This window comes from Typopeltis vanoorti, chromosome 13, assembly GCF_054136105.1.
Source record: "Typopeltis vanoorti isolate ZY-2024b chromosome 13, IOZ_Tvanoo_1.0, whole genome shotgun sequence".
NCBI classification, from domain to species: domain Eukaryota; kingdom Metazoa; phylum Arthropoda; class Arachnida; order Uropygi; family Thelyphonidae; genus Typopeltis; species Typopeltis vanoorti.
Window position 1 is genome coordinate 70,842,525 of NC_143561.1, and position 17,865 is coordinate 70,860,389.

Genomic DNA, 17,865 nt, shown 5'->3' on the forward strand with positions numbered 1-17,865 from the left:
CGTGAAGGATGTCCGAAAAGTGTAACAGCAGCAGAAATCATTGATCAGGTGCATGATATAGTATTGGATGACCGGCGAGTCAAAGTGTGCAAAATTGCTAAGACTATAGGCATTTCAAAAGAATGTGTAGGATATATTTTGCATGAAGAATTGCAAATGAAAAAGCTTTGCACAAGATGGATGCCATGCTTGCTCACAGCAGATCAAAAATGCACTTGTACGAAAATCTCTGAACAGTGCTTGGAGCGTTTTAACAAGAATAAAACTTTGTGTGTCGATTTATTACTATGGATGAGACTTGGATTCACCATTACACACCAGAATCCAAACAGGAGTCAAAACAGTGGACATAAGCCGGTTGTTCAGTGCAGAAGAGAAAGTCAGTTCCATCAGCAGGAAAGGTCGGCATCGGTGTTTTGGAATGTTTATTAATTATCTTGGAAAGGGTAAAACAATTACCAGAGAATATTATTCTGATCTTTTAACCAGACAAGATGAAAAAATTCATGAGAAAAGACCCGGTTTGCAGAAAAAAAAAATCATCTTTCATCAGGACAATGCACCTGCCCACAAAGGTGTTTTGACAATGGGAAAATTAAGGGATCTGCACTATAAATTGTTGGAACATCCACCCTATTCCCCAGATTTGGCTCCCTCTGACTTCTATCTCTTCCAAAAACTAAAACTCTTCCTCACTGGTCAGCATTTTTCTTCAAATCAAGAGGTGATTGCAGCTGTAGAGGGGTATTTTGCAGATCTTACTGAGAATCACTATAGGGATGGGATAATGGTGCTGGAGCATCACTGGAATAAATGTATTAGTTTTAAGGGAGATTATGTTGAAAAATAAAAATTTTGAAATTATAAATTTATTTTTTCATTGTTAGGCAGAGAACTTTTCAGACCACCCTTGTACACTAGTTTTTCAGGAATGAGAAATGACACTAATTGCATTTCATTTGAACCTGTATCATACATATAAGCAACTTTATTTTGTTTTAAAAGTCTTCCTGGAAGGTTTCTATTTGTTATTCACACTGCTAATTTCTTTGATTCAGAGCAACCAGCAAAAATCATTAAGCATACTGGTTTTGTTACATTCACATATGTTCCACACAAGAAAGTTCTTTATATGCTATGTTCATCACTGACAGCAATTAGGAGGAAAGAAATCCAAATGTTAATCAGAAATATTTAATGTTATGCTGCGTCCCATTGTTTTGTATGTCTGTAAAGTGGGTTCAGAAGATCTTTGTAATTGCCAGTTTTTATTATTATTATTTAATTTTTTTTTTTTTTTTTTTTTTTTAAGGATTTGTTAAAACTGGCAGCAATGCAACGTTCCATGCTGCTTTTCTTTTCAGTATTATTTATAATATCATTGAAAGAACCCTTCCAAATGATACTACTTTTCAGTATCATTTAAATGTTATATATATGATGCCCACCAAAAGAAATGATCTTTATAAAGTGTATGAATTGTAAATTAGTAAAAATGCGTTTAATTTATGTCAAAATTAAACGCATTATATTGCGTTTAATTTTAGAATAAGTGTTGTTTATATTATCATAAACAACCCTTATTCTTCAAATATCAGAATCATCACCATGCTTAGTTTTTTAACTTTATAAATAGTAGTTGTTAGCTCATCTATTCCATTAGCATAAAAGTCATATTTTGTGAAGGCCTAGCTGCATGCCTTTTAAATGTCCTATCCACTTTGAGGTTCACTACAAATGTTCATTACAGTTAATGTATTTAAGAAGCAAAGCTATATTCTCATATGACTCCTTCGTATTGACATCATATGATACTGAAATATAGATACATACAACCAACTTTTGCTTCTGCAAACACCACTGTAAAAAAATCACTGTAACAAATTAACGAAAAGTTCTGACCAAAGTCCAATAGATATGCTATTCTAAAGAAAATCCACTATAAAAACTGTTCTAGTGGTACTATGCTATAGCCTTCAAACTAAGTTTTGATGCATCTGTAAAAAACTCCATTCACTAGGATTATGTTTCTCTCAGGATTTTTGGAACATTCTTGTAAAGCAACACCTATAGAAAGGGGGGGGGTTAAATATTTCTGATGCTTTGAAATTATGTGATTTTCATGTCTTTTTTTATTGTGCCAATTGCAACATTTCAGTTTATGCCTAAGATTTCAGACTGCATTTTTGTCAGATTTATGATTGAATAATCTCACAAGACCATCCAACCCTTCTTGGTGTATCAAGTGAGATGTTTGCATAACTAAAATAACTGGTGATTGAAAATCTGAATACAGTTCATGAGAACATGATATTTATATCAATAGAGTTGTATTCATCCATAGTCTGTTGTGTCTCAGCTGGTTTAGAAACTATCAACATATTATCCTAAGGTATTGGTCTCATGACAATGTAGGCTATTACATGTTTTGACTTTGCAGAAAAGCTGGAAATGTTTTGTTAAACAGAAATTCCAATAACTTCCATGGTGTCTAGGATCCCTCCACACCTATGGTTAACAAATGACACTGATGAACATATAACCTTAACCTCTTAAATACTGTACACACCTGCTTCAACATATGTGAATTCCAGATCTTATTCTGATTTTCTGCTTTTTATCCAAAGTACACCCCTATATGCTTTCTTGAACAGAGGAGTTTCACAGATTTTAAGCATCACTACACACACACACACACACACACACACACAGAAAAAAGAGTCTGCACCATTCATACACTTAGTGAGAAACTGCTGTACGACAACAATTAACTCTACAGAAACATTCTGAATGCACAATTAAGATAAAATATAAAATCACGTGGGTGCTAAACCAGACTTGGTGCTCAAAGTTGTAGCCCTATATCTATCTGCTCTGTTCATAGTAGTGTGATCATGGAATATGAATGAAGTTTATCTTCTCACACAGTGACAGTGGTACGTATGTGTTTGGGTTAGATCTCATGTTGGGCATTTAACGGAATGAATTAAACAACAGTTTAATGCTTCCAATATTTTGTCTGTCACAGAGAAATCTTCAGAGACTATAATATAAAATGTAACAAAACAACACAAGTGAAATGAAACTTAGTGAACTAGAGTCTTAGCTAGGAAGGGTATCCTCAATGGGCATTAATAGGAAACCTAGGTCATAACTTGGGATGCCTATATATATAACATTAAAAACTACTGTTATATATATATATGTGTGTGTGTGACACAGATCTGGTCACCTGTGATGTGGAAATGGTAGAGAGGATCTAGAGATGAGTGGCTAAGATTGCAACAAGTCTGTGGAATGTGCCTTATGAGCACAGATTGAAGGTCTGTGGGATACAAAGGCTAGTTGATAGGCAGAAAAGAGAGGATGATAGAAAAATAATTAAAGGAAGCTTCTAGGATTAACACGGAATTTTTTTAATACATAGCAGGAAGTGAGAGAACATGGGATCCTTCAATAAGATACTGGAGGGTGGTGAATGCTTCATAGGTTATTGAGTTCAAGAAGTATGATAAAAATTGTGTTAATAATGGTTAGTACAGGCCTCCTGTGATGAATATTTGACTTCCTGAAGATACCCAAGAAAATAATCATAATGTGGGAAACAGTAATTAGTAGGCATTTTGAGTTGCAATAAGCTTCCTACTGGCACTCATAGAGGATGCCATTCCTAGCTAAGACTCTAGTCTATTAAGTTTCACTTTACTTTGTATTGTTATGTTTTGTTACAATTTACACAGTGTGCCCATTAAATAATGAGACAAAATTTGTATAAAAATAATGAGCAACTATAGGAAAATGAATCTTATTTTCAATATAATCTCCTCTTAAATGATTGGTTTACAATTATATGGAAGAGATTTACAGTAAAAAAAAAAAAAAGAATAAAGAACTCAATCCAACTAGTGACATTATTTGCAATTTTTAAAAAGGGAAGAAAGCAAAGAATATACTTTACAAAAATATTCTTTTATTTTAAAAAATATTTTTTAGAATTTACATTTTTTGATTTTTTTCTTTGAGAAGGGAGACGAGGAAATTTTCAAAATTTACTACTAGTCAAATATCTCCTTGATTACATACCAAATGTTTTATCAGTCATTTACTGTAGCCACAACCATTACAACTCCTGATGGATTCACCTGAACTGTAATATTGTCTGATGGTTTATACACTCCTAGAAAGTGACCACTGAAAACGTCATTTAAAATATAACCATAACTGTAAGTCATCCCCAGACTGGCTAGCTGCACAGAAACTGAAACTGGTCCACCCAAAGTCCGTCTGTTGAAAACAACTACTGCATAAGAATAAGATTTATCTTCAGCTAATGGAGAAATAGGTCTCATCCATATCTCAATATTCTGTTCCTACAGGGGAGAAAAAATTGACTGTAATGTTCTTTAATATGCTAATTAAGCTAATAGTTTTTAGGTATTACATTTGAAAATCGAGAAAAATACTTTTTAACTGAGTATTAAAACACCAACCTTGATGTAAAATGTTTATCAAATGCTTGAAGTAAATGCCAAAAAAAAAATTGAGTTTGTTAAGCAACTCTGTAGCACAAATGATTGTACGTTGTGCCCTTTGATTGGAAAAGGCCTAGGTTCAATTCTCGTCTTGACGAGAGGAATCTTTATATTTTTTTTTTTTTTACAATTGAAGGTGAGTTAGCTGATCTCATATGGAGGTAACAAGATTTTTTCTCTCCTGAAAACTCAGGTTTTTCATCCCATATACAGACAAATCAGCCTTGAGAACATGCACAAATTACACACAAAAAATACTGTTGGCGTGGTGATGGGTAGTAGATGGCATCAGTGTACATGATGATGGTAGTGTCAGTTCACTATAGTTGCTAGATTAAGTGGTGGAGATGGAGAGTTCTAGAGTAGGTGCCCTCCCTCAATGAGTCTTTGGACTCCTTTGAGGTGTTTTATTATTTTCTTTTATTATTATTCTTTTATTTTATTATTTGAACTGGAATAAGGATATAAGTTAAACTGCTTAGTTCCACACATAGATGCAAAAGGCACAGTGTTCACTGCTACTGGCTTTCTTTGCAGCCACATTTTTACAAGCTCTATTACCATGCTTACTTGAGAATATTTTTCAATCAATACATAAAAGAAGTAGAAAGATGCAACATTCACAAAATAAACTAGTAAGTGATATTTTTCCATACCATCTTTAGAGAGCAAAAGTGCTTGTCACAAGGTATTACATCAAACAATTAGTGGAAGCAATTTAAACTGTGACTAAAAAATAGTAACTAAAGCTCTAGCATGTGCTCATATAAAAAAATCCTATGGCTGCTGAGCTGAAGATAGTATTTAAATAAGTCCCCAATTTGGACAAATTAATGCAGGAATATGTTTTGAGAGTAGGTGGTGGGTGGGTTTTATTGCTAAAACCAGTGCCTATCTCTCCATAGTGGCTTTTATGTAGTACCACTGTTGTTTTCTTCAATTTAATCTTGTGGGATTGATGTCCAATATGGGGTGGGGGGGTCTGCTAGTTCCTAATTTGCAATAATGATAGTAGCATATATATTATGCCTATCAAAGAAGATCTTGATACAAGGATGATGAATGAAAGAAATATCAGTCATCAGTATGCATGAGAAAACTAATTCTCAAATCAGTTACTGATCAGCATTTACTTCAATGAGTACAGTAATCATCTCTTCATTAAAAAAAATGAGATAATACAATCTTTTAGATCAAATGTTTATTTATATACAAACACATTTGAGCTATACACACAAAAAACGTTTTTGCACACTTACACATGTATGCAAAAATGACTTTACATATTGTATGTATGTTATTATCAGCTTTCTGGTTTTAATTTCTTCAGAATTCTGTAACACAGATGATTTTTAAGTCAAGGTGGTGAAAGAGCAAGCAAAGTAACTTGCCCTTTTTTTCCCCTCTTTCAACTAATAAACAGTATCATGGATGCGCCATCTGTCCCAATTCATCGACTTAAAAGAGAGACTGAATAAGATCTAAAGTCCTAATTTGGCATCCTCTAACATTATATAAAAGAAATTACAGTTGCATAGGAGCTGATCTTAAGATGACTGTCTTCCAAATTTTTGGCAGATTAATACAACAATACATGTTAAGGTTTTCTTTCATCTAATTCTGTGTGAACTGTTGTCCAAAGCATGGTCTGTCAATCCTAACTTGCCATAATAATGGTAGCAAATGTATTTATGTTCTCCAAGATGAATGTTAATTGATCTTTTGCTCTGTCCATAGTTAGCCAAGTGACTGTGAAATTCCCTACAGAGTGAAGATTTATATTTAAACATCATCTATTGTGTAATGATGTCTACTTGTCAAAAGTCAAACTAAATCTTTTCCTTCTGATTTAAGTTGAGCTATTTCATTTACTATCATTTTTTGAACATGACTGCTGTAATTTAGTGCCATTTTTTAATGGTTATTGGTGATTTGGGTAAATCACTAAAACCTCATGATCAATCCTTTTCTGATATCAACAGAAAAATATTTTAGGTTTTTATAATATAACAATATCTGAAATTATTCATTAACATGCAATATTTTTTTTGTGTGTGTGCAACTAGTAAAACTAGTAAACCAAATCTGAGTTTTATGATGTTTTCAGGTTTCCATTACATCATCATCAAATTCCTGATGTGTACCCTCAGGGGGGTTTACAGGATAATTATGATAGTACTACATGAAAAAGTTACACGATTACTAACTTCCGATCAACAATTTTTTTTCCAAATTAATCTGTTATCTGTCAAGACTTCAACATTATCAGATGTTATATTGGTCTTTTAAGGCACATTTTGCTATACTAAGTGTCAAAGCTGTAAACCTGGGAGGACCTCCACATAACCTTTTAAAAAATGCAGAGAACCAACTGAGTCTTCTGACCTAATGTTCACTCCTCACCTTCTCGTGGTACATCCTGTTAGGTATCTACCTGGATACTGAATGAATGAGTATGGGCTGGCAAATTGGGATTTAGCCAAACAAATTGTATTCTTCTTAGCTTCAAACACAATGTAAAATGATGGTTTCCATTATATTATTGATATAACAATCCTTCAGTTGCAAATTTAGTAATATTAATGGTTCATAAATCCTAAACATTTTTTTTTTTTTTTAATTAGTACCAACAAACTGGTATTTTTGTATCAATACTGATATTTGAATTCTGGAAAAAATGACTGGAATTTCAGTATTGTAAGCCCTAGTTGGTTGTATAGTAACATACAATTATTTGCCTATGATGCACAGTTAGGAACAGTGTTAACACTGTTCCTAACTGTGCATCAAGTTGGGAGGTGGCAAATCATAAGGGTTTGAATAAATATAGGATATAAGTGAAACTATATGTCCAGTGATTATGATACACTAAGAAGGAAGCTTGAAGCAGTGCCTTGACCTGAAAAACTGCACATGAGAAATAGCCAGAGGATTTCTAAAGGAAACTATATTTAACTGTATTCCTACAGTTAGGAAAATAAATTGCATAGGATTCATATGGATGAATAAGATTTGAAATAACAAATTCATAAAAAAAAAATGTGGTAGATCCAATACTGGGAGAAAGATAATGATACAAGAACAGTATAAAAAGATGACTAAACGAGCAATAGCTATGATGTCAAAGGCAAAATCAGAGACTAATATGAAATGCAGTTAACCTTTACAGACAAAGGAAAAAAAATCTGAGAGAAAGAGAATATATATATATATATATATATATATGTTCAAGATACCAAGCAATTTTAAACCTGGTTTTACTCCATTTCCCAAGTAAGCAAACAGACTAAAAGTCAAGTTTGCGCCTGCAATTGATGCAAGTCTAACTGATCCCACAGGTAGTGCAGGATCAGGGCAACTCGTGGCAAAGGTGGAACAAGCTCCGATCACTAATCTTAATATTTATATTTACCCTTAATGCCAAAACACATCTCCAAGAAGGGGATGTATGATGTTTTGTATTAAAGGCAAGGGGCCACTACCCAGACCGGTTTCGACCTTAATTGAGGTCTCGTCAGTGGGAGCTAGGCTAGAAATATCAAGATTTAGTAATACTGAGCTTGTAAGTATTTCGCCAAAACAAGTTACCATAAGGTGTTTTAACCTTATTAAATAAAAATCTCTGGAGGAGATATAAATGTAGAAAGTATTTTTACCTTGGGTATAAATATGTTCAAGATACCAAGCAATTTTAAACCTGGTTTTACTCCATTTCCCAAGTAAGCAAACAGACTAAAAGTCAAGTTTGCGCCTGCAATTGATGCAAGTCTAACTGATCCCACAGGTAGTGCAGGATCAGGGCAACTCGTGGCAAAGGTGGAACAAGCTCCGATCACTAATCTTAATATTTACCCTTAATGCCAAAACACATCTCCAAGAAGGGGATGTATGATGTTTTGTATTAAAGGCAAGGGGCCACTACCCAGACCGGTTTCGACCTTAATTGAGGTCTCGTCAGTGGGAGCTAGGCTAGAAATATCAAGATTTAGTAATACTGAGCTTGTAAGTATTTCGCCAAAACAAGTTACCATAAGGTGTTTTAACCTTATTAAATAAAAATCTCTGGAGGAGATATAAATGTAGAAAGTATTTTTACCTTGGGTATAAATATGTTCAAGATACCAAGCAATTTTAAACCTGGTTTTACTCCATTTCCCAAGTAAGCAAACAGACTAAAAGTCAAGTTTGCGCCTGCAATTGATGCAAGTCTAACTGATCCCACAGGTAGTGCAGGATCAGGGCAACTCGTGGCAAAGGTGGAACAAGCTCCGATCACTAATCTTAATATTTACCCTTAATGCCAAAACACATCTCCAAGAAGGGGATGTATGATGTTTTGTATTAAAGGCAAGGGGCCACTACCCAGACCGGTTTCGACCTTAATTGAGGTCTCGTCAGTGGGAGCTAGGCTAGAAATATCAAGATTTAGTAAAAAAAAATACTTTCTACATTTATATCTCCTCCAGAGATTTTTATTTAATAAGGTTAAAACACCTTATGGTAACTTGTTTTGGCGAAATACTTACAAGCTCAGTATTACTAAATCTTGATATTTCTAGCCTAGCTCCCACTGACGAGACCTCAATTAAGGTCGAAACCGGTCTGGGTAGTGGCCCCTTGCCTTTAATACAAAACATCATACATCCCCTTCTTGGAGATGTGTTTTGGCATTAAGGGTAAATATTAAGATTAGTGATCGGAGCTTGTTCCACCTTTGCCACGAGTTGCCCTGATCCTGCACTACCTGTGGGATCAGTTAGACTTGCATCAATTGCAGGCGCAAACTTGACTTTTAGTCTGTTTGCTTACTTGGGAAATGGAGTAAAACCAGGTTTAAAATTGCTTGGTATCTTGAACATATTTATACCCAAGGTAAAAATACTTTCTACATTTATATCTCCTCCAGAGATTTTTATTTAATAAGGTTAAAACACCTTATGGTAACTTGTTTTGGCGAAATACTTACAAGCTCAGTATTACTAAATCTTGATATTTCTAGCCTAGCTCCCACTGACGAGACCTCAATTAAGGTCGAAACCGGTCTGGGTAGTGGCCCCTTGCCTTTAATACAAAACATCATACATCCCCTTCTTGGAGATGTGTTTTGGCATTAAGGGTAAATATTAAGATTAGTGATCGGAGCTTGTTCCACCTTTGCCACGAGTTGCCCTGATCCTGCACTACCTGTGGGATCAGTTAGACTTGCATCAATTGCAGGCGCAAACTTGACTTTTAGTCTGTTTGCTTACTTGGGAAATGGAGTAAAACCAGGTTTAAAATTGCTTGGTATCTTGAACATATTTATACCCAAGGTAAAAATACTTTCTACATTTATATCTCCTCCAGAGATTTTTATTTAATAAGGTTAAAACACCTTATGGTAACTTGTTTTGGCGAAATACTTACAAGCTCAGTATTACTAAATCTTGATATTTCTAGCCTAGCTCCCACTGACGAGACCTCAATTAAGGTCGAAACCGGTCTGGGTAGTGGCCCCTTGCCTTTAATACAAAACATCATACATCCCCTTCTTGGAGATGTGTTTTGGCATTAAGGGTAAATATTAAGATTAGTGATCGGAGCTTGTTCCACCTTTGCCACGAGTTGCCCTGATCCTGCACTACCTGTGGGATCAGTTAGACTTGCATCAATTGCAGGCGCAAACTTGACTTTTAGTCTGTTTGCTTACTTGGGAAATGGAGTAAAACCAGGTTTAAAATTGCTTGGTATCTTGAACATATTTATACCCAAGGTAAAAATACTTTCTACATATATATATATATATATATATATATACACATACATATATTTATTTATCTTATTTTTTTGCTATGTGCAATTAAAAGGAAAAGGCCATGAAAAAATAACCCCAGTAAAATGGAAAGTAAGAAAGTGTCAAATGTTTTTAGAAATAGCTGATCTACATAAAAAGAAATACAAACCCTGTCTTTAAGCAATTACTTTAGTAAGGTGTGTGTGTGTGTGTGTGTGTATCCTAGGAAGTCCCATTAACTATCTGGATACTGAGGTGAAACTAGATGAAAGGACAGAGATAGATGAGTTGGAGTTATTAAAACGATTACAAGAGCTTGATTTGAACAAAGCAGTAAGAGCAAATGAGATACAGGCAAGAGTGAGGAAAGAATGCATTAGAGAATTAGCAGTGCCTCAAACTTAATATTGTGGTGTACTTGCATTGAATGTTTTCAAAATAAAATAATCATAATAATAATGCAATTGGTATTTAGGTACCATGTTATAACTTCAAATTGCTCCATTCTTAATGAGTCCATGACTCCTTGGAGGACACTTCATAACAGTAATAGTTGTTCGGTTAGAAATAAAACACTTGATCAAAGATTAGAGACCACAGATATGAAAGGTCTAAGAAAAATTAGGACCTAAATAGATGCCATCAATGGCAGAATTATATTAACAGTGAAGATATTATGAAGGAACTTGATTCTTGAACTGTTATTTCTTGATTCACAGATTCTTGAACTGTTAGCGTTCAAGAATCTGTGAGCAGAGTAAATCTAAATGGCATGGCCACTTAAATAGAATAGGCAAAGAAAGGTTATAAAAGTAGGTGTTTGATGCCAAGATGGGAGGAAGGAGACCCAGAGGAAGACCAAGGTCTAGGTAGATGATTCAGTCAGAAGTGCCTTAGAAGTATGAAATATTAGATATAATAATATTGGAATGCTGACAGTAATAGACTAATTTGGAGGGAAATTACTGACAGATTAATAATAATGTAAAGTTAATCATGTAGTGTTGTCATAGTAGCTTGAACACCTCTTAAGGGTACATATAAGGAAACTGATGATGATTGTCTGGTGATAACATCCTCCTCCTTATTAGAGATTTGGAGTGGCTAGAAAAGGATTATGTTTGGTTTGTAGAGCAAAAATATTCAGTTATGTAACCCTTAACCCATTTATAGTACTAATGTATTATTAATTTTTAATTATTTGTATATGGGATTTTGAGACAGTAAACAAAAAAGTGCATTGGGTGCAGAGAGCCCATCAAATGGCTACATATTATTTGATATTTTCTCCAAAGGGAAAAGAACATCTGAAGACAGTGGTATATACTAACATCCCAGAACCACATACAAAGGACAAAATAGTATCATATTAACTATTCATTAACTATCCTTCCAAATAATTTACACATTAAATGATTTAAAAATAAAATAAACAAGAAGTAACTATTACTGAATATATCCTCTTCCCCATAAGTCCAAGTTTATCTTGATTCACAGCAATAACATGCTTGTTCTGAAGGAGGGCTTTATCTTCGGGCAAAAGATTTCTTAAATCATTAGACATAAGAAGTGGAGCTGCTAATATTGACCACAAAGCTATCTGGGCTCTTTTTTCATCTGAACTCAGTCCAAAGCCACCAATAAGTATCTGAAATAGTCAAATGTTCACTTATTAAATGAAGTGCATATGTAAGGGGGACCGGAAAGTAATCAATTATTTTTAAAAGTAATTTTAGCTGATCGTTTCTTCTTAAATAACACATAAATTATTAAATTTGATTTTTATTTAAATATTAGCATTACTTTTCTATTTAAAAAATCTGTTTTTTTTTAATTTTAGATTTTTTTTTTTAATATGGCAGACTTTAAAGTTGAAGAGCACCATTTACGTCATTGTATGCTGTTTTTGTTTCACCAAGGAAAAAATGCTACCGAGGCTACCAAAATCATTTGCTCAACTTATGGAGATGTATTGAAGGTTAACAAATGTCAGCGATGGTTTAGGAGATTTGCAGGAAAAAATTTTGATCTCTCTGATCGTCCTCGATCTGGAAGACCTCTTACTCTAGATGATGATGCTCTTAAGACTCTCGTTGAATCAGATCCAAAAAAAACCATACAAGAATTAGCAGAGAAACTTAATTCATCATGGTCGACTGTCCAAGAGCACTTACATAAGAGTGGCAAGGTTCTTAAACAGGATGTATGGGTACCACATGAACTGTCAGAAAACAATAAAGCACAGAGATGGGCGATTTGCAATTCATTATTGACCAGACAACAAAATGACCCCATTTTGGAACGAGTCATAACTAGTGACAAAAAATGGGTGCTGTATAAGAATAAAACGCAAAAAACAGTGGCTTTCTCCAAATCAAACTCTAATTCCAACACCTAAAGATGCACTTTGTCCACAAAAGGTTCTGTTGTGCGTTTGGTGGGATATTCATGGAATTATTCATTACGAACTCATGGAACAAGGTAAGACTATCACAGCAGCCATCTACTGTGAACAATTAGAGCGACTACATCAAGCATTGTTAATCAAACATCCTGCACTTGTCAATTGAAAAAGGGTAATTTTGCAGCAAGATAATGCAAAACCCAAAACCACATTCTGCAAGAATGACTCAAGAAAAAATTAGGCAGTTAGGATGGGAACTTCTACCACATCCTCCATATTCGCGGGATATTGCCCCTGGTGACTATCACTCATTCAGGTCCTTAGAACACAGCATAAAAAATAAAACCTTCCATTCACAAGTTCCAAAGGAGTTTGATATCATTTTTTGCCTCCAAAGAAAAAACTTTTTTCAAAAAAGGAATTCTAAACTTAGTAGATCATTGAAATAAGGTTATAATTAATGATAGCGATTATAGAATTGAATAATGTTAATCTGTTCTTTAATAAAATTTATATTAAAAACGTAGTTCAAAAAATTGATTACTTTCTGGTACTCCTTATATTTAAGAAATTATCAGAATTAAGATTGTTTGGGGTTTTATATATGCAAATATTGTCTAATGATAAAAATATCAGAGTGGATAAATTTATATATACATATTTATATTTTATGGAAAGAAACAAATCTGTCTTATAATTTTTATATATATTGAAATCTTCTGAAATCTGCCATTTGTTCATCAACTGTGATTTTTCACCCTTGACTTAATGCAGCAGTTTAAATCAATCATTGCTAGGGTTTAGTTTTTAGCTACTGAAAGAAATAATAATTGAAAGCACACACACACTTTCATTTTGATTTTGATTTTTTGAAAGACCATATATTAATTTAAAAACAAAACAAAAAACTGTTAAGTGAGAGTACCTTGCAGCTGTTGGGTGATTCCCCCCCCCACAAAAAAAAAAAAAGATTTTCAAAACAGGCTGAAAACCTTCAATTGCATATTCATGCCAAACAATCAATTGCATATTCATGTTTGTGAATATGCAATTGATTGTATATTCACAATCATTTGCATATTGTTTCAGAAATATGTTTGTTCAGAAACATGTTTGTTCATATTAAACTGCACATTAGCATAAACTTAATGTTCAATATTGGGTTTGGATAGTGTCTGCTGTTATCCATTGACAGTTATTCTATATCACTTAATTTGCTCTTCCCTTGGCCTCCCCCAATTTTGGTCTTGTAGACTGTTGTTCTACTTAACATATTGTTGCGCTGACTTGTTTGTTATTTATCAAGTACAGCATTCAATATTTATGCTTAACTTGCGAATCATTAAATCTCATTTTCTTCGCAACAGTTATTTTGTTATGATTAAAGTCATAACAAAGTTTGATACGGACTGTTAAAAACAGTCAGTATCAAACCGTTTGGTTTTTAATTGAATTCATTTTATATTGCTCTCAGTTTTTCACAAGAAATAGCAATAAACACAGTAATAAATAAAACCAAAGGTTGAGGAATAATAAAGCAAATAATAAGATGACTCCTTTTATTAATGAGAATATTTATGGTTAAGTGCCTAATTTATGTAAATTAAAGCATTAAATGTGCAATTAAAATAAAACAAATTCAGCTATAAAGCAAGAATGGGGAAAAAGAAAGTACTCAAGACAGGAAACATATTATTGGGAACATATTTATGACCTGAAGGAAATATGGACCAAAGACAGAGATAGAGAGAGAACTAGTCCTGGGAACCTGAAAACAAGGAGTGTAAAAGCAAAATAGTAGCATTTTTTTTTTAATTTTATTATTATGTTTACTTAATAATTTTAATAAGTTCTTTCTTATTAAAAGCACATGCAAATGCACAAAAAAGAATAAAAAACCAAATCATTTGGCATAAATTGATGAAAAAAAAAAAAAATAAAATATATATATATATATACATACACACATACTAGGGGGCTCCCCTGAGTTCCAGACTGGTAGGCCAGTTCTCCTTGAATTCTGATGACTCAAAAAGGGTCCCCCCCCCCTGAGTTCTGGGCTGGTAGGCCAGTTCTCCATAAATTCTGATGACTCGAATTTTGAAAACTCAAAAGGGGTGGTTCCCCCCCCTGGTGCCTACCCCAGTTCCAGACTGGTAGGCCGGTTCTCCTTAAATTCTGATGACTCGAAAATATGGTTCTGCCCCCCCCCCCTTTCGATGAGTCTTTTGGATTTCTTGGAGGTGTCACATAATAATAATAAAGACTGTTTTCCCCTCTAGTCTTTTATACTAATACTTTGTAGTTCAAAAAAGATTTAGTATATCTAACTTATTAAACACAGATATATGACTGCATTCATCAGATGCTTGGTCAGGTTTGACAGGTAGTTGCTGTTTCTGTTTAAAAGATACTAAATTATACAGTCCTATACAGCAACCCAGACAAGGAGAAGCCAACAGGACTTCTATACCATATATTAAAGGCATCTCTGAACGTGTGGCAAAAATTATGAAATATCAATTCATTGCTACCTACAAACCCATCAAACCAAATTCATAACCTGCTACCTTCTCCAAAGACAAACTCTCACCACTGATGCTACCTGCGTATACCAAATACCTACTTGTCTTACTATGGACAAAGAGGAAGATCTGTAAATAAACATATCTCTGAACATCAAGACCACATCCAGCTTATCAAACCTCACAAATCTGGCCTAGCACAACATGGAACTGAAAACACTAGCCACAGGATCCAATGGACAAATACCAAGATGCTGCATAGATCCACATATAAACATGAATGTTTATACAAAGAAGGTGCTAAAGCTCTACTCCATCGATCTAACTTCAATTGTAATGACTGCCTTACTATTCCAAAAGTGTTGGAAATTGTTATACTTAATTGTATTAAATAAATTTGTAATCTCTTATGTTTTATTTTTAACTAATTTTAATTATTTTCTGCATAATAGTTTTAACCCACGAACACACGATTTTATACATAGAGGGATTCCAATTTAAACACATTCAATTCCTTATTGTTTTTTTTTTTGTTGTTGTTTGTAGTGATGATGTCTTATGATACATAAGATGAAATACTTACATAATAAATTTATTTTTACTGTGGTATATGTGTGATTCTATAGTTTTGGATGCTTATTATACATACAGGTCTTATTATACATGTAAGAGATAATTACTTGAAACAGCATGTGATAGAGAGACACTACTCGTTGAGTGTGCTGAATTGGTGATAGCATTAGAAGATGTACCTATAACTGAGTTAACCACATTGCCTCTGATTGGGGAAAATGATCACGTGACCTTCACTTGGGAAGTCACCAAACAAAATTTTCAGTTAAAAAGTAGTATATGTGGAATGGAAGGGCAGGTGATTATGATAAGCTAGGAGGCAACTCAAAGCAGTGGCATGGCATAAAAATCTGAAAGGTAACACAGAATATGGTAAAGGAATGTCTGAAGGAAGTGATATTGAACTGTATACCAAAGTCAAGAGGATAAATCAGTTAAGGGTGAGTTAGATGGATGAGTAGTATCATTAAGTAGGAGGTGCAAAATGAAGAAATTGTTCAGGATGATATAAAAGTAAATGGCAAGCTCACTAAGAGTGAAGGAAAAATTATGAGAGAAAATTAGCCAAGCAGGCCAAAGGAAATCCCAAAGAGTTTTTTCACTATGTGATGAGTAAATGGAAGAATGACCATGGAAAATAACATTAGCAAGTAAATGGGCAGGGAAGTGAGAAAAGCAGAATGACACAGATGAGTTACCACTTTGCAAGTATTTATCAACCTGGTGAAGATATTGCAGTGAGATGTGATGGGAAATGATGCAGGAATAGAGGATGATAAACTGGGGTATTTAGGATATTGCAGGATCTGAATATAGCCATGGGATTGGATGGAATATCAGTCTGCATATTACAAGATCATAAGAAAATACTTTCACTACATAAAGAAAGCTCCAAGACAGGGGTAACAAATTATAGTGCAGTCAATTTGAAAGTGGCAGTAAAGGTATTGGAGAAGTTGGTTAATGATAAAATTTGAGAATGAGTGGATAAAAAAAAAATACAATACTCTATGGAAATAGCACAATTCTGTGAAAAGTAGGTTGGGCCTTAGAAACAAACACTTTTTATAATACAGTGACAGTTTATTTGGATAAAGGCTACACAGTGATACTGCTGGTTTTTGCAAAGGAATCTGACAGGACCACATGAAAATATGTTACATAAATTGGAAAAACTGGGGAAAATGGAAATAATATGAATTTGATGGATAGATACTAAAGAATAGTATGTGGAGAAGCAGAATCCAGGGGAAGGTAGGTGACTAGTGGTGTGCTGTAGGATTCTGTGCTTTGACTACTACTGTTTAATTTATACATCAGTGATATAGTAAATGATATGAAGGATATATTAAGTTGTTTGGTGATGATCAAAATTGGATAGTATAATAGTTAACAAAGCAATGTTGACAGTCTGAATGATTTAAATAGGCTGACGGTATGGGAAAAAGATGATGGTGCCAGCTTAATGTGAAAAAAGTGCCTTGTGGGATGAAACAATTAGCAGGCTTGCACTATATCGATTGTACTCCAGTTTAAGGAGAGGTATGATAGATACTGTGTGTATAAAAAGCATGGGTTTCCTGGTATGAGTCTTCTAACTCCACAGAGATACTCATATAAAAATACTAATCCTTTTAATTGTCACAGATGCGTTTTTGTAATTTGAATAGTAGGATTAGCCTTTCACTTATATAATGTAGATGAAATTTAGTGGATACATTATAATTTGTGGTAGTATAAGCTTGAATCCATAACCTTTTGCAAGTATGAGTCATATTAGAACTTATTTCTGCATGTACCACAAGTGAGACTGCTGAGAAATATTAAAACTTTAATGTCATAATGTAACCAATAAAATTGTACCTACCATGTCTGGGTCATGAAAATGTCCAGGTCCAGCAGCAGGAACTAAAACATCTTGATTAGATGAAAAGTAATCTATAATGGACAAGATACTTTGCCAAGAGTCATCTATATCATTAAAATTACGCCAAATATTGCAGTATTCAGCTATTTTAGTGAAATTAGGCTGTAAATTAAATCAACAAATTCAAGTTA

At 33.9% G+C, this 17,865-nt stretch overlaps 1 protein-coding gene across 4 annotated transcripts in view; it reads right to left on the minus strand.

The window, feature by feature from the left end:
* Positions 1-3,950: 3,950 nt before the first annotated feature.
* Positions 3,951-17,865, minus strand: part of LOC150100277 (alpha-N-acetylgalactosaminidase-like) — a 102,573-nt gene continuing 88,658 nt past the window's right edge. For all 4 annotated transcript variants that reach the window (XM_090402591.1, XM_090402590.1, XM_090402593.1 and 1 more), the window contains exons 6-8: positions 17,675-17,836; positions 11,756-11,953; positions 3,951-4,370 (exon numbers count right to left, since the gene is read on the minus strand). In XM_090402591.1, coding sequence (XP_090258717.1) covers positions 4,095-4,370; positions 11,756-11,953; positions 17,675-17,836 — 636 coding nt within the window. In that variant the 3' untranslated portion in view covers positions 3,951-4,094. The remainder of the gene's footprint in view (positions 4,371-11,755; positions 11,954-17,674; positions 17,837-17,865) is intronic.